This window comes from Tetrao urogallus, assembly GCF_951394365.1.
Source record: "Tetrao urogallus genome assembly, chromosome: 2".
In the NCBI taxonomy this organism is placed as follows: Eukaryota; Metazoa; Chordata; class Aves; order Galliformes; family Phasianidae; genus Tetrao; species Tetrao urogallus.
This window is the reverse complement of record NC_136814.1, coordinates 596,381-616,891: the sequence shown is the minus strand read 5'-3', so window position 1 is coordinate 616,891 and position 20,511 is coordinate 596,381. Positions and strand designations below refer to the sequence as shown.

The 20,511-nt window shown below is 35.6% G+C and overlaps 1 protein-coding gene across 1 annotated transcript; it reads left to right on the top strand.

Annotated features, from left to right (window-relative positions):
• Positions 1–347: 347 nt before the first annotated feature.
• On the top strand, positions 348–19,285 carry SANBR (SANT and BTB domain regulator of CSR; the record flags this gene model as incomplete). Its single annotated transcript, XM_079532700.1, has 20 exons — positions 348–497; positions 1,369–1,555; positions 5,424–5,517; positions 6,473–6,711; positions 7,532–7,590; positions 8,334–8,494; positions 9,391–9,477; positions 9,574–9,684; positions 11,416–11,539; positions 11,982–12,134; positions 12,562–12,707; positions 13,046–13,145; positions 14,198–14,230; positions 15,657–15,756; positions 16,679–16,770; positions 16,869–16,897; positions 16,995–17,068; positions 18,140–18,228; positions 18,614–18,705; positions 19,249–19,285. The coding sequence occupies 20 exons, from the start codon at positions 348–350 to the stop codon at positions 19,283–19,285; spliced, it is 2,157 nt and encodes a 718-aa protein (XP_079388826.1).
• Between the last annotated feature and the right edge of the window lie 1,226 nt (positions 19,286–20,511).

Here is a 20,511-nt window from a genome sequence, read left to right as displayed (position 1 = left end):
TTGTTTTTTTTTTTGCTGTTATAATTAGTAAGCCAAGTTTGTTTTCCTCCTCGGATCATTACTGCTGTTATTGTTTCCCTTTCATTCCCTTTTCCTCCCTTTTTTCAACTTTTTTCAAGCCCTGTGGGGACTGCTGTTTCCCTATTGTGGATACAGATCTAGAGATAAGACTGTGACAGAAACGCTGGCAAGTGTTACTGCTATGAGGATTGTAATACTGTGATGTTTCCCACAGTAACATGCATTACCTTCTGCACTTCCCATTACCTTCTGAAAGTTAATCTTTAGCAATCGTTGCAATGAGATGTGATAATAGCATTTTCTCTTCTAGGTATAAGCAGCGAAAGATGAGTCGTGGTTTTTCAGAAAACAATAACTTTCCGTATGACAACAATCAAATGGTTTTGGATATGATCCTGTGTTCCCTACTTGGTGTTTCTCAGCCTATCAACTGGGACAGCGTGGCAAGGCTAGTTCCTGGATATACATCCAAAGAGGTGAATTTACTAATAAAGGAGTCTGTATACTTCAAGCAGTATATGATGAAGAAGATAGCTTCTTTGGGAGGGAGGAAAATTGAATTTAAGGGAGGGTGGGTTTTTGTTTTTTTGTTTTTTTTTAATTAATTTGTAATCAGGAGAACTGAAAACTTCGAGCAGTAGATTGAAGAAAAAATCTGTTTGTACAGAACACTGAGTTTAAGAAGTACATTCTGCATTTTCTTTCACTAAGGCTGGTACAGAATAAAAATAAAAATTTTTGGAAAGTAGGAATTGAAATTGGAATAGCAAGTGAAAACTTATGATGTATTTAAATGTACCTGGCTAAGATTATTTTCATGGAAAGGGTGGCAGTACCTACTAACTTGTAGCTTGTGGGTTACGAATTTCTCATTGACATTGTAATTCTAGGTAAGAGTTCTTATTGTGAAGGAGTGCAGATGTCTTTCTTGCTTGGTCTTAGAAGATATGGACTGTTCATTCTTTGGTTGGATGGAAATCATAAAGTAAAATAATAGGAATTATGAAGAAATTATGGCTACTTTTAATTAATGCTTTGATGCACAATGCTTTTGATGAAGAAAAAAAAAAAAAAAAACAAAAAAAAAAACAACCCAACTAGCTTCAAAAAGAGAATTTAAGCACTCCCTTAATCTCCCTTTTGAAGATTAGGCTTAAAATTGTATGCCTTATAAAAATAAAGATTGGAACAGGCTTCATCATATATATTTTTTTTTTCTGTTAGAGTATGACCAAACTGTTCATGTGCACAAGGTAATACAAAATACAGTATCTGCCTCAATTTAGAATTATTAAAAATGTACCAAAAGCTACTGCTTCGTTGTCCTATCATTTTATCTTGTGACAGTGTGCAAAAAGGTTTGATGAACTAAAAAGCACTGGAAGTTCACCTGTTGACAACCAGTATAATCCCTTGATGGCTGTTGGTGAGAATCCTGTGGAAACTTTAGCTGTGTACATCAAATCCTCCTTGCTCGACACACAGACAGAGTTTCAGGACACTGCTATTGGGCAGGATTCCATTACTATAACTGGTATGTTTTAGTTGTTCTGAAATATATTGGCTTGGGGTTATAGTCAGTGTGTGCATGCTTTTCTGTCTTGAGTGGTAGGTCCACCCAGGAGTAGTCTTTGTCTTAGAAAGAGAAAAGTTAAGCATAATTAATAGTGTGTACTCAAAGTCTCTTTCAGTTAGTTTACATTGAGGCAGTGGATATTTTCAATAGCTTGCCTTTCTGAAAGGTATTTTTTGTGGGAGCACATAAAAGATGGAATCGCGGAATCCTTAGAGTTGGAAGGGACCTTTAAAGGTTATCTAGCCCAGCTCCCCCGCAGTGAATAGAGACGTGCACAGCTAGATCAGGTTACCCAGTCCCTGATCCATCCTTGCCTTGAAAGTCTCTAGGGACAGGACATCAACCCCATCTCTATTATTCTATTATATATATATATATATGTGTGTGTGTGTATGTGTGTGTATATATATATATATATAATACAATATACTAATCTATCAATATATACATATTATATATATTATATTATTATGTTATCTCACAGTATTTTTAATAATGTTCCAGTGCCTTACCACCTTCACTGTAAAAGACTTTTTCCTTATATCTAACCTAAATCTTCCCTCTTTAATCTTGAATCCATTTCTGTCACCACAGACCCTGCTGAAGAATCTGTCCCCTTCTTTCCTGTAGGGTCCCCTTTAGATATTGAGAGGTCACCTTGCAGCCTTTCTTCTCCAGGCTGAACAGCCCCAGCTCTGTCAGCCTGTCCTTGTAGGAGAGTTGTTCTGTCCCTTGGATCGTTTTTGTGGCCCTCCTGGACATGGTCCAACAGGTCTATGTCTCTCTCGTACTGAGGACTCCACATCTAGACTCAGTACTGCAGGTGAGGCCTCACCAGCACAGAGCAGAGGGGCAGGATCACCCTGCTCGCCACGCTGCTTTTGATGCAGCCCAGGATATTTTTGGCTCTCTGGACTGAGGGTGCATTCAACCCCATTGTCAGTGTCGTTGATCGAAAAATTAAAGATTATGGGTCATCGCCGACCCCTGTGGGACCCACTGCTCATCACTGATCTCCATCCAGATATTGAGCCATTGACCACTACTCTCTGGACTCAATACTGCTGCCAGTTCTTCATCCGTTGAACAGTCCATCCATCAAACCCTTTGGCTAAACCTTTCTATTTAGGATTTTTGGTAGAAGGAAGATTTATTTTGTTTTGAATCCCCAGTGGTGCATTGTTAACTCTGCGAACATTTGTGATCACAGTAAGCTGTGTTATTAAAATAACTTGAAAGCTTTGTGTAGAAAAGCTGCAAAGACCCTTGAGGTCAAACTCTCCCAGCAAAAGGCCCTTTTTAGTGCCTGCTATGGTACTTAACGGCAAGAAGGACACGAAGGAGTTAAGAACATAGTCTGATTACTTTTTGATGCTGGATAGTTTTGCAGTGCCATACAATGTATCTTAGTCAATTATGTATCTCAGTAATATTTTGACAGAAGAGGATATCATTCATAATAGTTATGCACTTATTGAAATATCTCATTAAGTATTTCTACTGTAATTAACTATACGATAGTTATTCTCTGGATTTCGGTGTGTTCTGAGATGTTTTAGATGTTTTCAGCATGTTCTAGAACCAGGCAAATGTGTTGCAGGAGAAACTTGCTTTGCTGGAGTAATGAGTCAACTATTTTTGTGTTGCAAGCTGAAAAACTGGTGAAGTATCAAATAAAACGCTCTCTCTTATAATGTCTTTTAGCATTGGTTTCTGGTTACTTTTTTTTTTTTTTTTTTTTTTGCAGAAGAAATGCAGCTGTTTGACCTTCGCTGGAGAACAAATGTTTTTATTATAGCTAATAGAGATGACATATGAAAACTATAAATAAAATACATAGACCAGGATTGCTTTTATCAGCTTTCAACTTTTTACTTGCTAAACACAATACCTGGAACAAATTCTTGCGCCTACAGGTGGCTGCTTAGAAGATTATTAGCTTCCCAATAGGTAGTTAACTCTGCTCATAGAGCTCTTTAGACATCTAGTGCATATTTTCTTTTTAACTGTTTAAGTTATTATTAAGTATTAATGTAGTTAAGTGCCCTAAAGTTTCCTAATCGAAAGATAATAGTAGCATGAGAGAGATTCTGTATTGCTTTGTCTACCACATTTTTTGTGACTGGAATAAATTATTTTTTGTTTATATATAACTTCTTAATATTAAGGTATTTTTTTCTCACAGGTTTGTAGTGAATTCACTTTCTTAATATTTGTGGGGTACTCATATATTTCAGAATTAAGGATTTGAGAGAAGTCCATTTGCAAATTGTTTTTTCATTTAATTACTTCCTTGTGTATTCACATATACATATTTATATGGACAAAAATCTTGGACCTGTTTGGATTTGCTTGTAGATGTGGGTAATAGCAAGTAAATTAATCAAACCAAATTCATTTTGAATTGGGTTTTGTTCTTGTTTGAGTGATAAAACATTGTTTACTACTTGCTAATTACAAGGCAGATTGCTGCTAAGTCCTTCTGAATGGCAGTAAACATATGGGACAGACTTGCCTAAGTTAGTAGCTTTCAAACTTCGAGCCATCTATAAGCTCTGAGAGAAGATGGGGAAGAAAAAACAAAGTAGAAACACATAGTGAAATTTAGTTAATCTGACTGTTGCATATTCTTGACAGCATTATTTCCTTTTCTTCATTAGATAACTTCACGGTGTCCGAAATAATTTCTTAATATTTATGGACAAAACTCTTCCATGTAATTTTTTCCACAGACCTTTCCTTTTAAAATATTCATCTTACCTTGTGTTCAAAATACTGACTTCTACCTTGGCAGTATTTCTGCTAGCATGGGTCACATGCCTGCAGTTGAATGGCTACACTGAAGGCTGTGGCTGACTTTTCCAAGGTTCTCCTAGGGTCTGTCCTATAAATTTGCCACTTTATTGACTACCTTTCTTTGATTATGGCCTTACTGAGGCTTGGCTGTCCAAGATGGTAGGCTATATCTTTGGAGAAAGCTTTGTTCTCCATTTGGTGTGATACCTAATTTTCCAGAAGGTATAACTGTTGCATTCTGAACTGCATAGAGCTTCGAAATCATGTGTTATCATTCTGCTGTTGTAATGTAGTCATGAGATAAGAAGAGCTATCTTAGTCTTCAGAATAGTTCGGCCTCCTCTATTACTTGAGAGGGAGAAGATGCTTCTGGAACCATATGATCTTTAAGGTCCTGTCCAAACTAAGCTATCACAGTAGGAAAAGTTATCCAAAGTGTGAAGCTGGGGTATCTTAGCTCTTGATTTATTATTTATTCATTTATTATTATTGACTAGACCTGCTAGCCTTCAGTTTTTTGTACCTGTTACGTTGCCTGAGTGTGTTTGTGAGGAAAACATTTGAAATAGAACTCAGCTATAAGCTGCATAATGGCGTTCTAGGAAGAGAGAGATTTAATGCTCAGCTTTTTATGAGCATTGTTTTATCCTGTTGGTTGCTTTAATCCACGTATTTATGAAACCTACCAAAAACACATTTACAGAGACTTCTATGCTTTTGTTTGGAAGCAGCTTTTTTTCAGAGCTTTAAAAAAAAATAAGTATGCATAAGAAGCATTGAGACAGGATTGATCTGAGTTCACAGCCAAGTGTCTGGGCATCCCAGCAATGCTGCTGATCTAGATTTCTGTTTCACAGTGCTCAGAGGAGGGATTTGGATTATCTAGTAACCCCTGTGGTAGCACAGATCTATTGCTCTGTACTTAACATTGCTCTGCAACGGAAGCTGTACTTACATTGGATTTCCAAGATATTGAAAAGCAGGTCAGGCATTTTTTATCTAATGCAGCCTTTTTCTCCTATCTCTTAAGGAAGGCCCAGCACAACCTCCACAAGGAATTGTTCTTCAGAATCTGACAAAGGTCCTGTGCATAAGAGTGAAGAAAGCACTGATGAGAGCCAGGGGTAAGAAGGTCCTTGTGTATTTGTTATTTGGAAGATTATAATGCTGACAGAAAGTTATCTAAAGTTCTGTTTTACTATCACAGTGAAAATAACTAGGAGCATCCTGGAAAGATCTGTAAGAAATGTTGAAGCTTTCTCTGGCAGCAGAAACATTAGGGATTGTCTTGAGCACTTATGTGCTGGGGGGTGACTTGTTTATGAATTTGTCCCCAGTGTTTGCCTGAAAATGATTGATCATTGCAGTGGTAAGAATAGGAAACAACCTGATTTTTAAAAAGCAGTAAATAAAGATTGATGCTGAATGGCATTTATTCAGAAAATAGTTACATTCTGTGAACATGGGTTTGTCCTATTCATGGGACAGATGGAGAAGAAAACTGTAACTGAAAAATGCAAATGAACAATTTTACTACCCATTCAAATAGCCATTTTCCTTACTGTATGAGATGTTTAAGAGTAAGATGTTTGAGTCATGCATAAGCATGGCCATCTTTTTCTGGAGGCAGCGTAGACTGATTCTAGCTTTTACCATAATAGTCACTTTAATATAAAATAAAGCAGCTTTAGTGTTATCTGTGTATTTTTTCACTAAAATAAAGAAGTGAGAACAAATAAACTCTTCATATAATTCAAGTAGCATCCTATAACAAACTAGAGACAAATTAGGGGAACTGAGCTCAAACTTTTTTCTGCTGATCCTGAACTTTTAAATGGCTCTGCTAAATGGATCACATGTCAGGGAACACGTTTCTGTTTTTCACCTAGTGTCTGACGGTACTTTCTATTAATAATTAATAACTGCAATTTGTATTCCATCTGTTAATAAAAGCAGTGACATCAGTATTGCAATGCGTGATCCAGATTTGGAAGTGAGGTCTTTTGAGTTTTAGCTTTCTAATTGGTCCTTACGTGTCTTACGGTCCTAATTTGTTTTGTGGCTTACTTTCCTTTTGAGGCCAAATATGGTGATACACGTGTGTGATGAAGCAAAAAACCTCAAAGAAGATTTTGTTTGTCCTCGAGATCTTTTGATTTCCGAAATGAAATACTTTGCTGAATATCTATCAGTGGATGCCCAGCGCTGGGAAGAAGTGGACATTTCAGTGCACTGTGACGTTCACATCTTTGACTGGTTGATAAGATATGTTAAAAGAAACACCAAAGATGGTGAACCTTATGAAATCCCTGCTTTAGGTAAAATAAAATATGTAGAGCATTTGTTACAGAATCATTTATCTTCCATTAGTGCAGACCATAATGTTTTTGCTGCAGTTCAGACACAGTCTCTTGTTTCTAACAAGCAGAACTTTTCAGTTATTAGAAAAATGTTGCAAAAGCAGCCCTTAATGCTGACACTTTTGAGGAAACATCCTGATGGCTGAAGTGGTGAAAAAGATCTGATGTGGTGTGGGATCTGATGGTTTTAATCAAGGCTCTTCAGACCTCTTCTGAAAAAAAACAGAGTGGGAGTCTTACAACAGAGATGATTGTTTGCTTAGGTTTTGTTTTTTTTCCCTTCTGCTTCCCAGTTGTACAGCTGCAGTATTTTTTAAATTTTCAATGCAGTCTGGTAAAACAGTAGAATAATTTTTCCTGCATTAATTTTGGGCATGTTTTTAATATACAAACCTTTCATTAACATTTCTTAAGAACTATGAACAAAACTGGAATATTGTCGCAATAAATGCAGTTACAGAGAGCAAAATCTCACCTGGATATGGTGGCTAGTGATGGAAGTTAATCTTTCTGTCTAATTGCTTAGTCACTGTATCCTTGTGATGCACTTTTTGCAGTCTTAGTAAATTGCAGTTATAGTTGTGTTCTGGCCACCTGGATGTTAAACAAAAATTTATTTCATAAGATGGGAAACATTCTACAAATTGGAAGAGGTAATAATGGGTTGATTGGTAGAAAACTCTTCACAGATAAATTGTAGCTATGCCAAGGGAGGGATGTGATATCATCAAAAGAATTCATGTAAAAAAAGGAAACTTTTTTGTTTGTTGCCTTTTAGAACCAGCAAATGTCATATCAATTCTCATTTCTTCTGAGTTTTTGAAGATGGATTCATTAGTAAGTATTAAGAAAGAAGGATTCTGTGCCTTAAGGATGCAAGTAAAATCCAAGTACCTGTGCTCTTGCTGTTGTATAAACAGATGATGAGAGATGCAGTAAGAGCATTTTGAGATTTTTGTCACCTTTCTCATTTAAAACATCTAATATTTGCAGAATCTCAGTGAGAACATAGAAATAACTTCTGCAAACTTTCCAAATGTGGGAGTGGAGTCCTGGATTTCCCTTTTGATGGCTGATTGAAACAACATCAGAATCCGATTTACAATAAGACACTTCTGCAACTTACAATCTGCTTCAGCTCTGTGTAATTTGTCTGTTGGCTTGTTTGTTAATACTTCTGTCAGGATCTGTCATTAAGGTGACCTACAATTAAATACATAGCAAGTCTAGCTATTTAAATTGAGATCCAGGCAATACTATATATAATGCATACTATGGTTCTCCTTTGCAAGCAAGTGAAAGTTGTTACTGAAAATGAAACATCTGTAGAGATTTCTGTAGAAATCTTTAGGAGGAGAATGCAAAAACTGACTCACTCAAGTTAATTCATAGTCTCTTTAAGGTGAATCTGAGACTTGCTTTCAGTTTTTTAGGTGTAACTGAAATAGTTGTTTAAAATACTAGATGCTATAAAAAAAAAAAAAGAAAGAAAGAAGAACCTGAAGTAATTAGTGCACTTCTGTTGAGATATCTTTGTTTAGAATTCCATATGTTATTTTTAACATTTCTGTTTTTCCTAGGTAGAAAAATGTATTCATTATTGTCACAAAAATATGAATGCCATTGTAGCCACGCCTTGTAACATGAATTGTATCAATGCTAATCTTGTTGCACATATTGCTGATCTCTTTACTCACAATGAACTGGAAGAGCTGAAGGACAAGAGAGATAAATTTAAAAGGTAACCTTTTGCTCTGAAATACACTACTGAAGTGCCATAGTACTTTTGAATCATTTTTCCAGAATATCTATGACAGTGTGAAGTTGGAGTGATATATGAGAGTATGTATCTCTGTGTGTGTGTGTATCTTTAACGCAGAATATGAAGAAGGGACTTCAGAGTTTAATATTAAAAATTCTGAGCAAAAGAAAAGAGTTTTTGTAGGAGACAAGCAAAAGAAAAGGCTGCACTAGGAGTATGAAATGGATAAATCATTCATGAATTCTCACATGGAAGCTAGGATTAGGGTAAGGAGCCCTTTATCATATGGCATGGTCCTCAATTCTGTAATTTGGTTTCAGCATCCTGCAATCTCTATTGAGGAAAATATAACTTAGGATGGCTGGAATCTTGAAGAGCTGTGATGGAGTATCTTTTCAGAAAGCATATGCTAAGGACTCTGGCCTAGTCACTGTCAAGAAAAGGGCCAATTATTGGAGGGCAGAGTGACAGACAAGCAAAATGGAAGTAAAAACTTACTTTAATCAGTAACAACTTTCAACTTTACATCTATCAGAACTGAAGTTAACTGTAGTTTTACAGTAAAGATCTTCTGTTCAGGGTAGATGCTGGTAGCTTAGATTGGAAAAAAAAAATAAAAATAAAAATAAAAATAAAGACAAGAAAACTTAATAAAGGAAAAAAAATAAGGGATCTGTTTCCTCATATCTTCATAAAAATAAGAGATGACCAGAGCAGTTATTTAAACAGATTATTTTAAAGGAAAACCACATTAAAAGCTGGATTCTGAAAGAAACATGAAGACTTTTGCAAATCATCAGAATGTAAGTCTCCCTGCATAAAAGAATTTTCAGGTTTTTTTTCTAATGAGTAATCTGTGTTGCTGTCGCTAATAGTAAACTTTTCTGCAAGAAGATTGAGAGACTGTTTGATCCAGACTACATAAATCCAGATTCTCGAGGAAATGCAGCTACCTTATACAGGTGTGGTCTTACTTTTGTTATTTCAATTGCAAGAACAGTACCTGCTATTTGAAGTCCTGCTCTTAAGCCAATATTTTATTTTATTTTTAAATATAGATGTTGTTTATGTAAGAAGCTGTTAACTAAAGAAACTGAAAGAAGAATTCCGTGTGTACCAGGAAAAATCAACATAGATCAACATGGGAATATTGTCTATGTTCATATAAGGTAGTGGGAAAAAAAAATGACTATAAATATATATATGTGTTATTTTGAGTGATTATACCAAATACTGTATGTTTAGGATCAGATATTTGTGTTACAAAAGAAAGTCAAAGTTGCATGTAGAACAGACTAATTGTGGAATGCTGGATAGAATATTTAAGGTTGGAAAAGACCTCTAAGATCATCTAGTCCAGTCTGTGAAAGCAAAGAAATGCTGAAGATTATATTCTAGACTGGCTTTCTACTGTCCAATCAAATATTCAGCTTGCAAAAAGACTACCATAAGTAATTGTTGCCAATTGTTTTCCTGTTGAAACAGCATTTATCAAAGGAGCGTCCAGGACCTGTTCTGTAAGTGTGCCTTGATTGTTTGGCACAATTATTTAACTCCATCTGTTTGAGCCTTCAGCTGGAGTCTCTTAATGAAGATCAGTGCATAATGAGCTAGAGTTTTCCTTCCCTCCATCTCCACATATGCTGTTTAAGTAAAATAGTAGGAAATTAGTAGCAGGAGATCTTTCTCAACCTATCTATTTGTTTCTGAACAACCAAAATGTTTCACTGTCAGCTCTCTACATAACATACTCATTTAGTTTTATCTCCCATAAGCAATTTCGAGTTCCACCTAACAGTCCAAATAGTACCAAATTTGTGACCTTTATGCCCTGGCACATATTAGGATCTTTGGTAATTAGACTGTTAAAATTGTAGTACTTTGCTTAAGTTGATGCTATGTAGTCACTCTGCAATTCCTAGCACACAGGTACAGTACACATTTTAAAAGTTACTCAGAGGATTATTTAGATTCTAATTATTTGCCTTGTGGTACATGCAACTTATTTTCTATTAGAAATTCATCTACTGACCCTTAGATGAGTAAAGCTCACTACTGATAAACTCAAGCCTAAGACAGAATCCCATCTTTAAGGTTTTAAAAATGGGTCCTCTAGTGGTACCTAGAGATAACATCCAGCTGGAAGTACTGCTTGCTTAGTCTTGGTTAGATGAGTGTATATATAACAAAAAATGGTTCTGGCCAGGACTTAAAACTGTGCGAAAACAATATCTGATCTTTCTGAAAATAACATGCCAGTGCTGGTTGTTTTTTCTTTTTAAATTATAAATTATATTTGTCATTGTATTACTGGGAAGGAGCAATGTCTATAATACACACTATTTTTTAAGTCTGGAAGTCTCAGCTGCATTTTTTTTTTTTAAAATCTCCTATTTTCAAACTTTAATTCTTAACTGATTCCTCTCACATTGTGTATGCAAGTGTATTCTATGTCTTAAAATAGAATGGAAGTACTACATTTCTAGTGCACAACATTATTTAAAGGCAGAGAACTGCAATATCCTTGGGCTTGTTTGCACGTGCATGTTTTGACTTATTCTCCTCTCTATATTTAGTTTCTTCTGTTTTATGGTTTTCTTGATTTCTAAAAGGCTCAATATTTCTCTTAGCATACAGATTTGCTGTATGTAGCACTTGAGATGAAACAAGCTGTAATTCCTTGTTATTAGTAAGCTTAGGAGGTTGTGAAAGAACACAGGCATTTTTGTCGTAATCTGAATGTAACGATTGTCCCACAGTGTGTCCTTCCTGTTCCAAACTCTTATGTAGAATTTTCACTAGTTGGCGTTTTGTTCTGCACCTTTTCTACCCCACCTTCCTGGTGGCTGAATCAAAACAGTTTTATTATCTGCGTGCAACCTGACACTGTACTTTTTCAGAGATAAAGCCTGGGAAGTCCATGAATACCTAATTGGCCTTCACGAAGAACTGAAATCTTGGCAGGATGTTTATTGGCGTCTCTGGGGGACTGTCAATTGGTTGACCTGCTCAAGATGTAACCAGGTGAGTATCTTTCCATTTTCACTTGTTTGTTGGTAACTTGTTTGTTGTGGGTGAGCTTTGAGACTGCGTCAGAGATTAAAACTGTTATTGCTTCCTTCTCTTTCACTAATTTTGTCACCAGATAACGATCAGTGATTTTTGTTTTATTGCTGGGAGATGTGGTTACTTTATGGGAATTATAGATCCTGATTCATTACTTCAGAATACTACTTTTTCCCATCATTAGCTCTTTCCTTTTTGTTCTAGCCACTAAAAGCAAAATGACACTAAATTAGAATGTATATCCTCTGATTTCTCAGGTTCTACTGAGACATTCTATGATTATAGAGTTTTTGCATTTCTGGGTGCATGACAATAAAGTTTACACTACAAAGAATGTAGGTCCAAACTGACTTCTGAGGTCATCTCACTTCTCATTATGTCTCTTCTTACTCTTGTTCAGTCTTTCCTGTGTACTGAATTCTCCCATTGCCAGTACCATCCACAGCCAGTTCTTTATCCAGGTGTAGCAAGTGCTCTGGGGTCAACTGGGACAGGAGTATATCCATGTTGCAACCAAAAAGTACTTCGATTTGATCCTACTACCCTCCCAAAGGTACGTCAGTACTGGTTCACTTTTTAAAGAACATAAGAGAGTAATGTCTGAAAGACATTTTTATTTTCCAGTGCAATAACAGCGTGCATAGTGCAAGTCATCAGTGCAAGCAAGGGTTACCATCTATTCTGTCTCCATACAGTTTTACAATGTTTAATGCTAAAATTGGTAGTGAAACTGTTCTCTAAATATTATTAGCCCTATCTAAACAGTACAGTGCTTCTCAGAATCTCTTCTATAATTTTCTCTTAACTTCAGCAAGAACAGAATTGGTATCATCTATAGAATCAAAAGATCATCTGTATGGTTTATACCATGAGAAAACTTCTGAGTTTTCAGATAAGATGTTTCTAGAAAGCTTAATTTTCGTTACTGTAATTCCCAAATATAGCCATTTATTCATTTTTATGTTGTATGTATATTGCAGGGCTGTAAGGTGAGAGATCACGTGACTAGTTTACCTTCTGGAAATGAAGATGGGGATTCTTTGCCATCTCAGACCACTAAAATATTGAATGACCTGCTCCATCACAGAGATGTTATTGTTGTTCCTTTTACTAAGGATGAGAGTAGGTAAGGGTGTTGTATTGTTACTGAAATAACTTCGTCTTGAAAGCTTAACGTGTTCATGGTACACTTGAGTAAGTTTCTCTCTTTTTAAATGAGTGACACGGTGCTTGGTAAAGGTGACTTTATTTGGAAAAGGAAGAACAAATGCTGTTGCTTTTTACATTCACCCTCCTTCACCATTCATTCCTCTACTTATTTGCATTTTAATGGATTGTTATCAAAATGTTACGCGGCTTACTTGGAGGTTTTTTTCTTTTGGTACATAATGAGTAAAAACAGATTGATTCCAAATTGTGAAATGGAAAAAAAAATGTTATTTTTGTCCCACATCTTTCCCTAAGTGACTCTGGTATTGGGCTCTGTGATGAAAAAGGCATTGAATGTGATGTGCTCGTAGAACCAAATACACCGTGGGGCCCCAAAACTGGAGAAATCAATGCTGTGAGTGACTGCTGATATTATTTCCCATTTTTACTGATAATGAAGAATCCTACAAGAGTACTTTGAAGGATTCATTAGACAACTTTAAGTACGTTGCAGGAGGAAGAGATGCAGTACTGAGCATTGCAGAGTGGCATTGGCTTGTGGACGTATAAAATGCCTATTTGGCAAAAAGGCAAAACCTTCACCTGCGTTACCAGAAATATTTCTGTAAAGCAGAAGTAATTATCCTATGTAACAGCCCTTTTATAATCTGATTGTATTTGAGGAACCAGTCATATACCTCACATGGTAGAAGTTATTTAAATATTTGCCACCTTCGTTTATTACAGAGGTATCTGAGTATGTCCACGTGGCTTTTATAAACTCATAAACTAGCAGTAATCTGAGATTTTTGTTTGTTTGTTTCAAAAATGTGAATGATCTTACCTTCCAGAAATATAATTCCATTTGTTGTCATGCTGATGTCAGATCAATAGAGATGTTTTCTAAGCCAAGTTTAAGTAGATTGTATATCTCTTGAGTTGAAGAAGCCTTTCATGCCAAGATAAGGTTTTGAAGATCTGCACTCATTGTAGAACTTCTGGTAACTCAGCAGTCTTTATTGTAGCATGATGCTGAGTGTGAAACCTTTATATGGTGTTCTAACTTTCCAGTTAACAAAGTTAACTAACTTTCCAGCAGCAAATGCAGGAAGCTATTAAATCTTAACTCTATACCATTGTGACGCAGGACTGTCCTTTCAGCTCTAGACTATTTCTTTTTGTTACAATGACCTGTAAATATTTTTAATGCAAAGTTTAGCAAATGGAAATGTGACTCTAAATTGACTGCATTTAATTGATTAGTTGTTCACAACCTGTTTGCCTAATTTATCATTTCATGAAAATCAAAAGTAAGTAAAAAATGCGAGTAGGTCTTCTAGGAGTTACCAGTGTAGATTGTTGTATGTTAGCATTCCACTCCTGTTTTTAGGATTCCACTTACTTTTTTCTCTTCTAATAATTGCTGTTAATTTTTATGTCTCTCCGTTTCTTCCTCTTATTCACTAGTTTCTTTCTCTGAAGAACTGGACTTTACAACTGGTCAGTAAAACGTTTTGTTCATGTTTGCTCTAGTTAACCTTGATCTTTTTTTTGTCTTGTTTTCTGAGTAATTTAGACAGAAGTTCATCTGCTTTTACAATGTGGAGGTTGCATTGTAGCAAAATTTTCTTACGAGGAGCTATGAAGTGTGTGTGAAGTGCTAATTTGGTCTGAATAGAAATAAAAATGTCCTTTAAAATACTTTTACAAATGACAACAAACAACAGACCAGCAATGCACACGTGTTCCTCGTAGTTCACTAGGCTGACAGTAATGCAGATCTTAAAAACGGATTTTTGATTGCCTGTCTCTCTCATGGCTTGTCAGAGATGCTTCAGCTTGATGCTGCTTTGTTACAAAAAATCTTCTATCAGAGTTGAATGACTAGCCAGATACAGAAGGTGTGTAGTTGCTCTTCCAGCCGTATAGCACTGGTCATAGTGAGTCGTGTCTATTTTGATATGCAAATGCTTGAGAAATAGCAGTTTACTTCTGTCACTCCTGATGATCTGTTCTGCAGTCTCATGTTCCTATTGTCCTGCAATAATCTTTTTGAATTTGCAGGTCATGTCAGCCCTTGTTGTTTCTCATGCATTACTAGGCAATCGTGATCACTTAAAAATGTGTGTTTATTTCCAAACAATGTGAACATCACATTCCTTAATATATTTCTTATACTGTACTGATACTAGTACCTCTTGCCATTGTGGTGCCATCTCTTGCAGTATTGGAGTCAGTGATTTGTTATGATGTGCAGAGATGTTTTAAGAAATAGTGAATAAATAGATGTGTGTTCTGTGTTACTTGATTACTGCTGAGACAGCAGTATCACACAGTTAGCAATATAGAGCAAATCTTGGGAGAGCCATCCCTCAGTAAACCCTGTAGTTTGTTCTATGATTTACATGGCTAGCTCAAAGTTTCGCTATTGAAACTTGAACTTTCTTATTTTTCTTAATATATTAATTAATATTTCCAGCAATATGATGAATGATAAATGTGGATTCATACAATAATACGGGCTGGAAGGGATCTCTGGTAGTCATCTCAGATATTTCCTCCCACTCTTAAAGTTAAATTCAACTTCAAAGTTTAACACTTTGCTCATATCCAGACAAATCTTTGGTTTCTCTGAAGATGGAGAGACCACAGCCTCTCTGGGCAACCTGCTATGATGTTATATTTTCTGGAAGAAATCTAAATACAGGTATTTGCCAAAACACAAAGATTTGAAATTACTTTCTTAACATTTGAGAACAGTTAAGAAAGTTAGGTTTTCAGACTTAGCTTCTCACACACATTAGTGAGTTACCTCACTAAGATGTGAAGCAAGATTTGAAGGCAACTCATTTGGGACAGATTTAGTGAACTACTAAGTAGGAATCAAGCCTCACATAACATGTGGCATTCTGCTTCTGTCAATTAGAAACAGCAGTCATTGTTATCTGAAGAAGAGGAGTATACCACTGGTTCTGAAGTCACTGAGGATGAAGTGGGGGATGAAGAAGAAGTATGCAGGAAACCAGGTACAACAATACAAAGGTATTGTAGTTGTCCTCCACGGAATTTAAAGATAAAGACTCAAGGTAGTAGATTTCTTCTGTAAGAAAGCTTTAGATGTTAGGAAATACTTCTTTAATTTCCATTTTATTTCCACAGTTTTCTTTGTGTAGCTACAAATTAATACCCAGTTGCTTAGGGTCATGCAAAAACATTGGCAAAAGCAGAGTGGCAACTGTTCTCATCCAGGATGTCCTCAAAGTTGATTCAGGGCTTATTTTGTAGGGCAGATTGTCAGAGGACTTGACGTTTTTTCCTAGGTAAATTTTGGAAGAAAAAAATGTAGTGACTACATGATTGATAGACGTGGCTGGAATTTTGTCTGCACTGAAAATTAGCTGTATATTCTAAAATTATTTCTGTGTTTCTTTTCTTGTTATACTGGAAAGTTTAGGAATGTGCGAAGCAAAAGGCCACCTCTCCTGTACATACTAGTAACATTTGAACTCGAGCACTTTGGTTTTTGATACTTTGAAGGGATTCTTTTTTTATCTTAATGCAAATTTAGTTTTTTTTTTAAGTGCCAACTTTTTTGCAGCCTGACTTTAAACTTACTTGATCTGATATCCTTCAGATTGTTGATGCAAGCAATGTGGTCAGAGATGTAGGTTGTATGTGCTCTTGATTTTAAATTTACAATCTAAAATTGAAAGTGTGGTTGTGTCATCATCTTATATTTTAAATGTGTATTAGAGTTAATGTATGCTTCTACTGGAAAAGAGTAACCCATGTGTTTTAACCTGCCTGCAGTACTAACAAATTAAAAACAAATTGTTCATTTAATTTTTACTGTAAAGGAATAGGGGAGGGAAATCCTTTTGTAGCTATGTAGTTGTAAAATTCAGAGTATCTGTGATTGTGTCAGTCAGATATTTCTTCAATTTGCAGGGAGAAAGGAGAAACTAAAGAAGTTCTATAAACACCCAAAGAAAGGGGCTTCTTCACCTAGTATTCAGAAAAAGGAGAAGCCATCTGACAAGGTAAAACCAGAGCTGTGAACACAGCCTGTGCTGTGAGAATGTTTTTTTTTATGTTTTAAGATCATGTCTTACTTAATATATTTTTATTTGTTTTATAGCCAGGTTCCCGGGATGCATCTCCGTTCACGTAAGTAATTTTCAAAGTCCTTGATAACAGGTGGTAGTATATCCTTTCTCGCAAATGGTTACTGACAACACTGCATGTATCTTTCTTTTTTAATCAGTGTAAGTGTGCAGCAGAACAAATGGGATGCCTCCAGGTCACTGAGATTCAACCAAGATGCTCAAAGAGAAGACGGTCTGTTCTTGCATGATCTAGCTGTTATGTTAATGCTATACAAAGAAAATCATTATTTCACATTTAAAATGGCTATTTTTTTAAAAATACAACAATTCACAACATTGTAAATAATGAAGAAAACAACAATAAAGAAAAAACTTCATTTTATCTGAGATAAAACTCAAGCTAAATTGTAGTGCTCATATGTAGGAAAACAGATTTCAGCTACTTGTTAGTAATCGGCTTTATCCAAGCCATACAGCAATTTCAGATTCTTCAAAAAAATAACAATAAATAAATAAATAAAATATCTGTGTAGATAGATGTATATGTAGCTGGGAGCTCCTGAAAATATTAGTTCAGAATTTGATTGGCATTTATTAGCAATCTCATCTATTCTACAGGACTCAAAAACCTGTGTCAGGAAGGTGGAAAGAAAACCTATTGTAAACTACATTATAGTCTTGCGTACAGGCTGAAATAGAAGTGGGCATCTTTGGACCCTCAGACTAAGAAAATATTTGGAAGGAATTCCAAGTTTACAGAAAAAAATATTCCATTCAAATTGTGTTAGCATCATTTACATTCTGTATTTGGAAAGTCTGCAATAACCTGCAGAGATTCTAATTCTGTCCTCTGATGATTATACAAGTAAGCAAAGATTTTTTTCTTGCATCCTTGTGTTATTTATCGCCTGGATGTATAAAAAGTGATACATGCATTTACTTTTATCTTCTTCCCTGTCTTCAGAATTCTAATATTCAGAATTATATTAATTCATACAGCTTTTTATATCTTTGAGATTTCTATCTGTTTTTACTGTTTTGAAAGTCTTTTCCTTAAAACTGTTTCCGTATATTTTTTCTATCTCAGTGTAATTCCTTAGGCTGATTCTGCTCTCTGCCCAGAATGCTGTGAAGCCAGATTATTCATCAGAATACATTGTTGTTCAAGACTTCTATATGAGCTGAGAAACAAAAAATTACTTCTTGCAAATAGGATGCAACTAAAGTGTGTTTTGTGTATCGATCTCTTTGTACTCAGTAGTATGAAAAACCTCTGTTCTAAAATAGTATTTTTTTCTGGCAGACCAGAGGAGAATGTCTGAGATTACAGGACACTTGATAAAAATCAGACTGGGAGACTTTGGTCGAATCAAGTCAAGAGACAGCAAAGAAGTAAGACTGTCATAATGTAGTGATTATTGAATTGAAGCAGGCCTTTGTAACAAATGTGTAACACAAGTGAAAACAGCATGCTTTCAATTACTTACAAAGAATTGAGTTTAATCTTCATTTCCTTCTGAGCATGATTTTTTTTTTTTTTTTTTTTTGTAAAGGAGTTAAATAACAATTATTGAAGTTCACTGCCTTTAAAAATTAAACATGGAAAATAGGATGGTTTAAAAATGTTTCAGTACTGGGTTGTGCTAATGAAAAGAAAGTATGCTATAGGTTCTCCTGAATATTAATTATTTTCATGAAAGGACACCAATTAGATTGGAATAATGTCACAACTTGTGTTTTTTGGGGTTTTGTTTTGTTTTGTTTTTTTGCATTTCAGTATGCGGGAGGTATTTATTCGAGACTTGAAGCTCAAATAAAGGCCTCAGCACAGGTCAATGCACGACAAATCAGCACTGAGAAGAATGCCAGGTAAGACAAAATGAAAAAGCAGGATATGAATTTCTGGGAGGGCTGGGGGTGGACACTGTTTTAATTTAAGTATGCTTCATTTCATACACTTTCTTGCATCAATATCTCTTCTAGCAGGCTAAATATATATGATGTGAAAGCTTCCTTTGTAAAATTATGTGGCCAGCAGGTGAGTCTCTAGATGCTGACAAACTTTTAAGAATACATTGGGTGCTTCAAATATCTTGTGGATGTTCAAAGCATGCATGTGACTACTACTGCAGAATTAATGATTTCATAAAAAGTTATTTGACATAACAATTCTTTGAATTGTTGGATTCATTGCATACCTTTGTATGAATGTACAGTTTATGGCTGCAAGTACATTGACAGAAATGCAGCTTTCTCAATACAATTGTGAGATTTCCTTTCTTTTTTTCTCAGATTACACTTTAGCCTGAAAGTAGTTTCTAACAGGTACTAAACCAGAGAGCTGACTCTGTAATAAGTAAAGCATTCTAGGTATGATAACCTGCATATGTTTTTTCTGTGCTCTTAATCCAGGTCAAAATCCCGTTTTGGTCAAGGTCGTCCAACATAAAGACTCATGAAAAAATTGTAGCCAGAATACATTACTACTTCCTGAAATTGTATGGCACTCTTGATATATGGAGAATATGCATCTCCAAAAGCCTTGACTTGATAAGCAATCACTTATGTCTTTAAGCCTTGTACATTATTGTGTATGATAAATGAACATAAGTCCAATAAGGTCTGTACTTATTTTAATTGTAAATATACTATTTCTTAAATTTAAGTTTAGTTGCTTTTTGGGCTGTTGTTTTGAGACGCATAGAAAATATTTTATAAACCTGCGCGGTTAACTTATTCAACTAACTTTCTATAGGGGAAGACATAAATATGCCTTCCAGTATGAGAGATACTGGAAATGAAAAAGCAAGACTACTGAATTCTGAATGCATTCAGCAATGTTAACATAAGTCACGTGGAATGTATGTATATGTTATGTTGTATTTGATAGGACATTTTAGGCCTGTCCTCTAGGGATTTGCATTTGAAGTCAGTGACAGTACAATAGCTGTGAATTAGACTAGTTAATGCGGAGTTTTAATGCAGTTCTGAGGCTTCCTTCCATACGTCTACAGAACTCACATTCATGTGAAGGTGGCTAACAGATGGAAACTAGACCTTAAGAGATCATTTAAGTGCCTCACTGATTCAGATCTTGCATGTGAAACACTGGATTTACCTGTAAGTGAAGTTCACACTTACTCCCATACCATATCTGTTTCCTCTTGCATGGTACCGCGTTTGGTTCCCTTCTAATGCCCAGGCACAGCTGTTCCAACTCTCAATGCCATACCACTAAATTACTGGGAGGATATACTATTAATTAGGCATCTTTCAGTTGAAAGGCATCATTATGAAGAGTTGTCCATATAGATGTTTCGGGTCTAATTTTTTTTTCTGAAACCTGCCTTAACAGTACTGTTTAGAAGGCACTTTCAAATTCTGTAATTGGAACAACAGAATACAAGTCTGTGTGTATGTAAAATCCAGGGCTACCAAAATGAACTAATTTGCCTAGAAAATAGTTCACGTATTAGCAAAGAGGATGGCAGTAATAGTGGCTGAATTCCAGTAAACATATTCTGACCTTTTTGAGACAAATAGTAAGAGCACTCAGGGAAAGTTTGTTCTGGACCAGAGCTGCAAAATGTGAATTTGGAGTTAGGTCTGCAAGATAGTGGGAAGTGGGGCACAGAGTTCAGGCTGGAACAAGGAGAGGGAGAACGTGACTGTAAT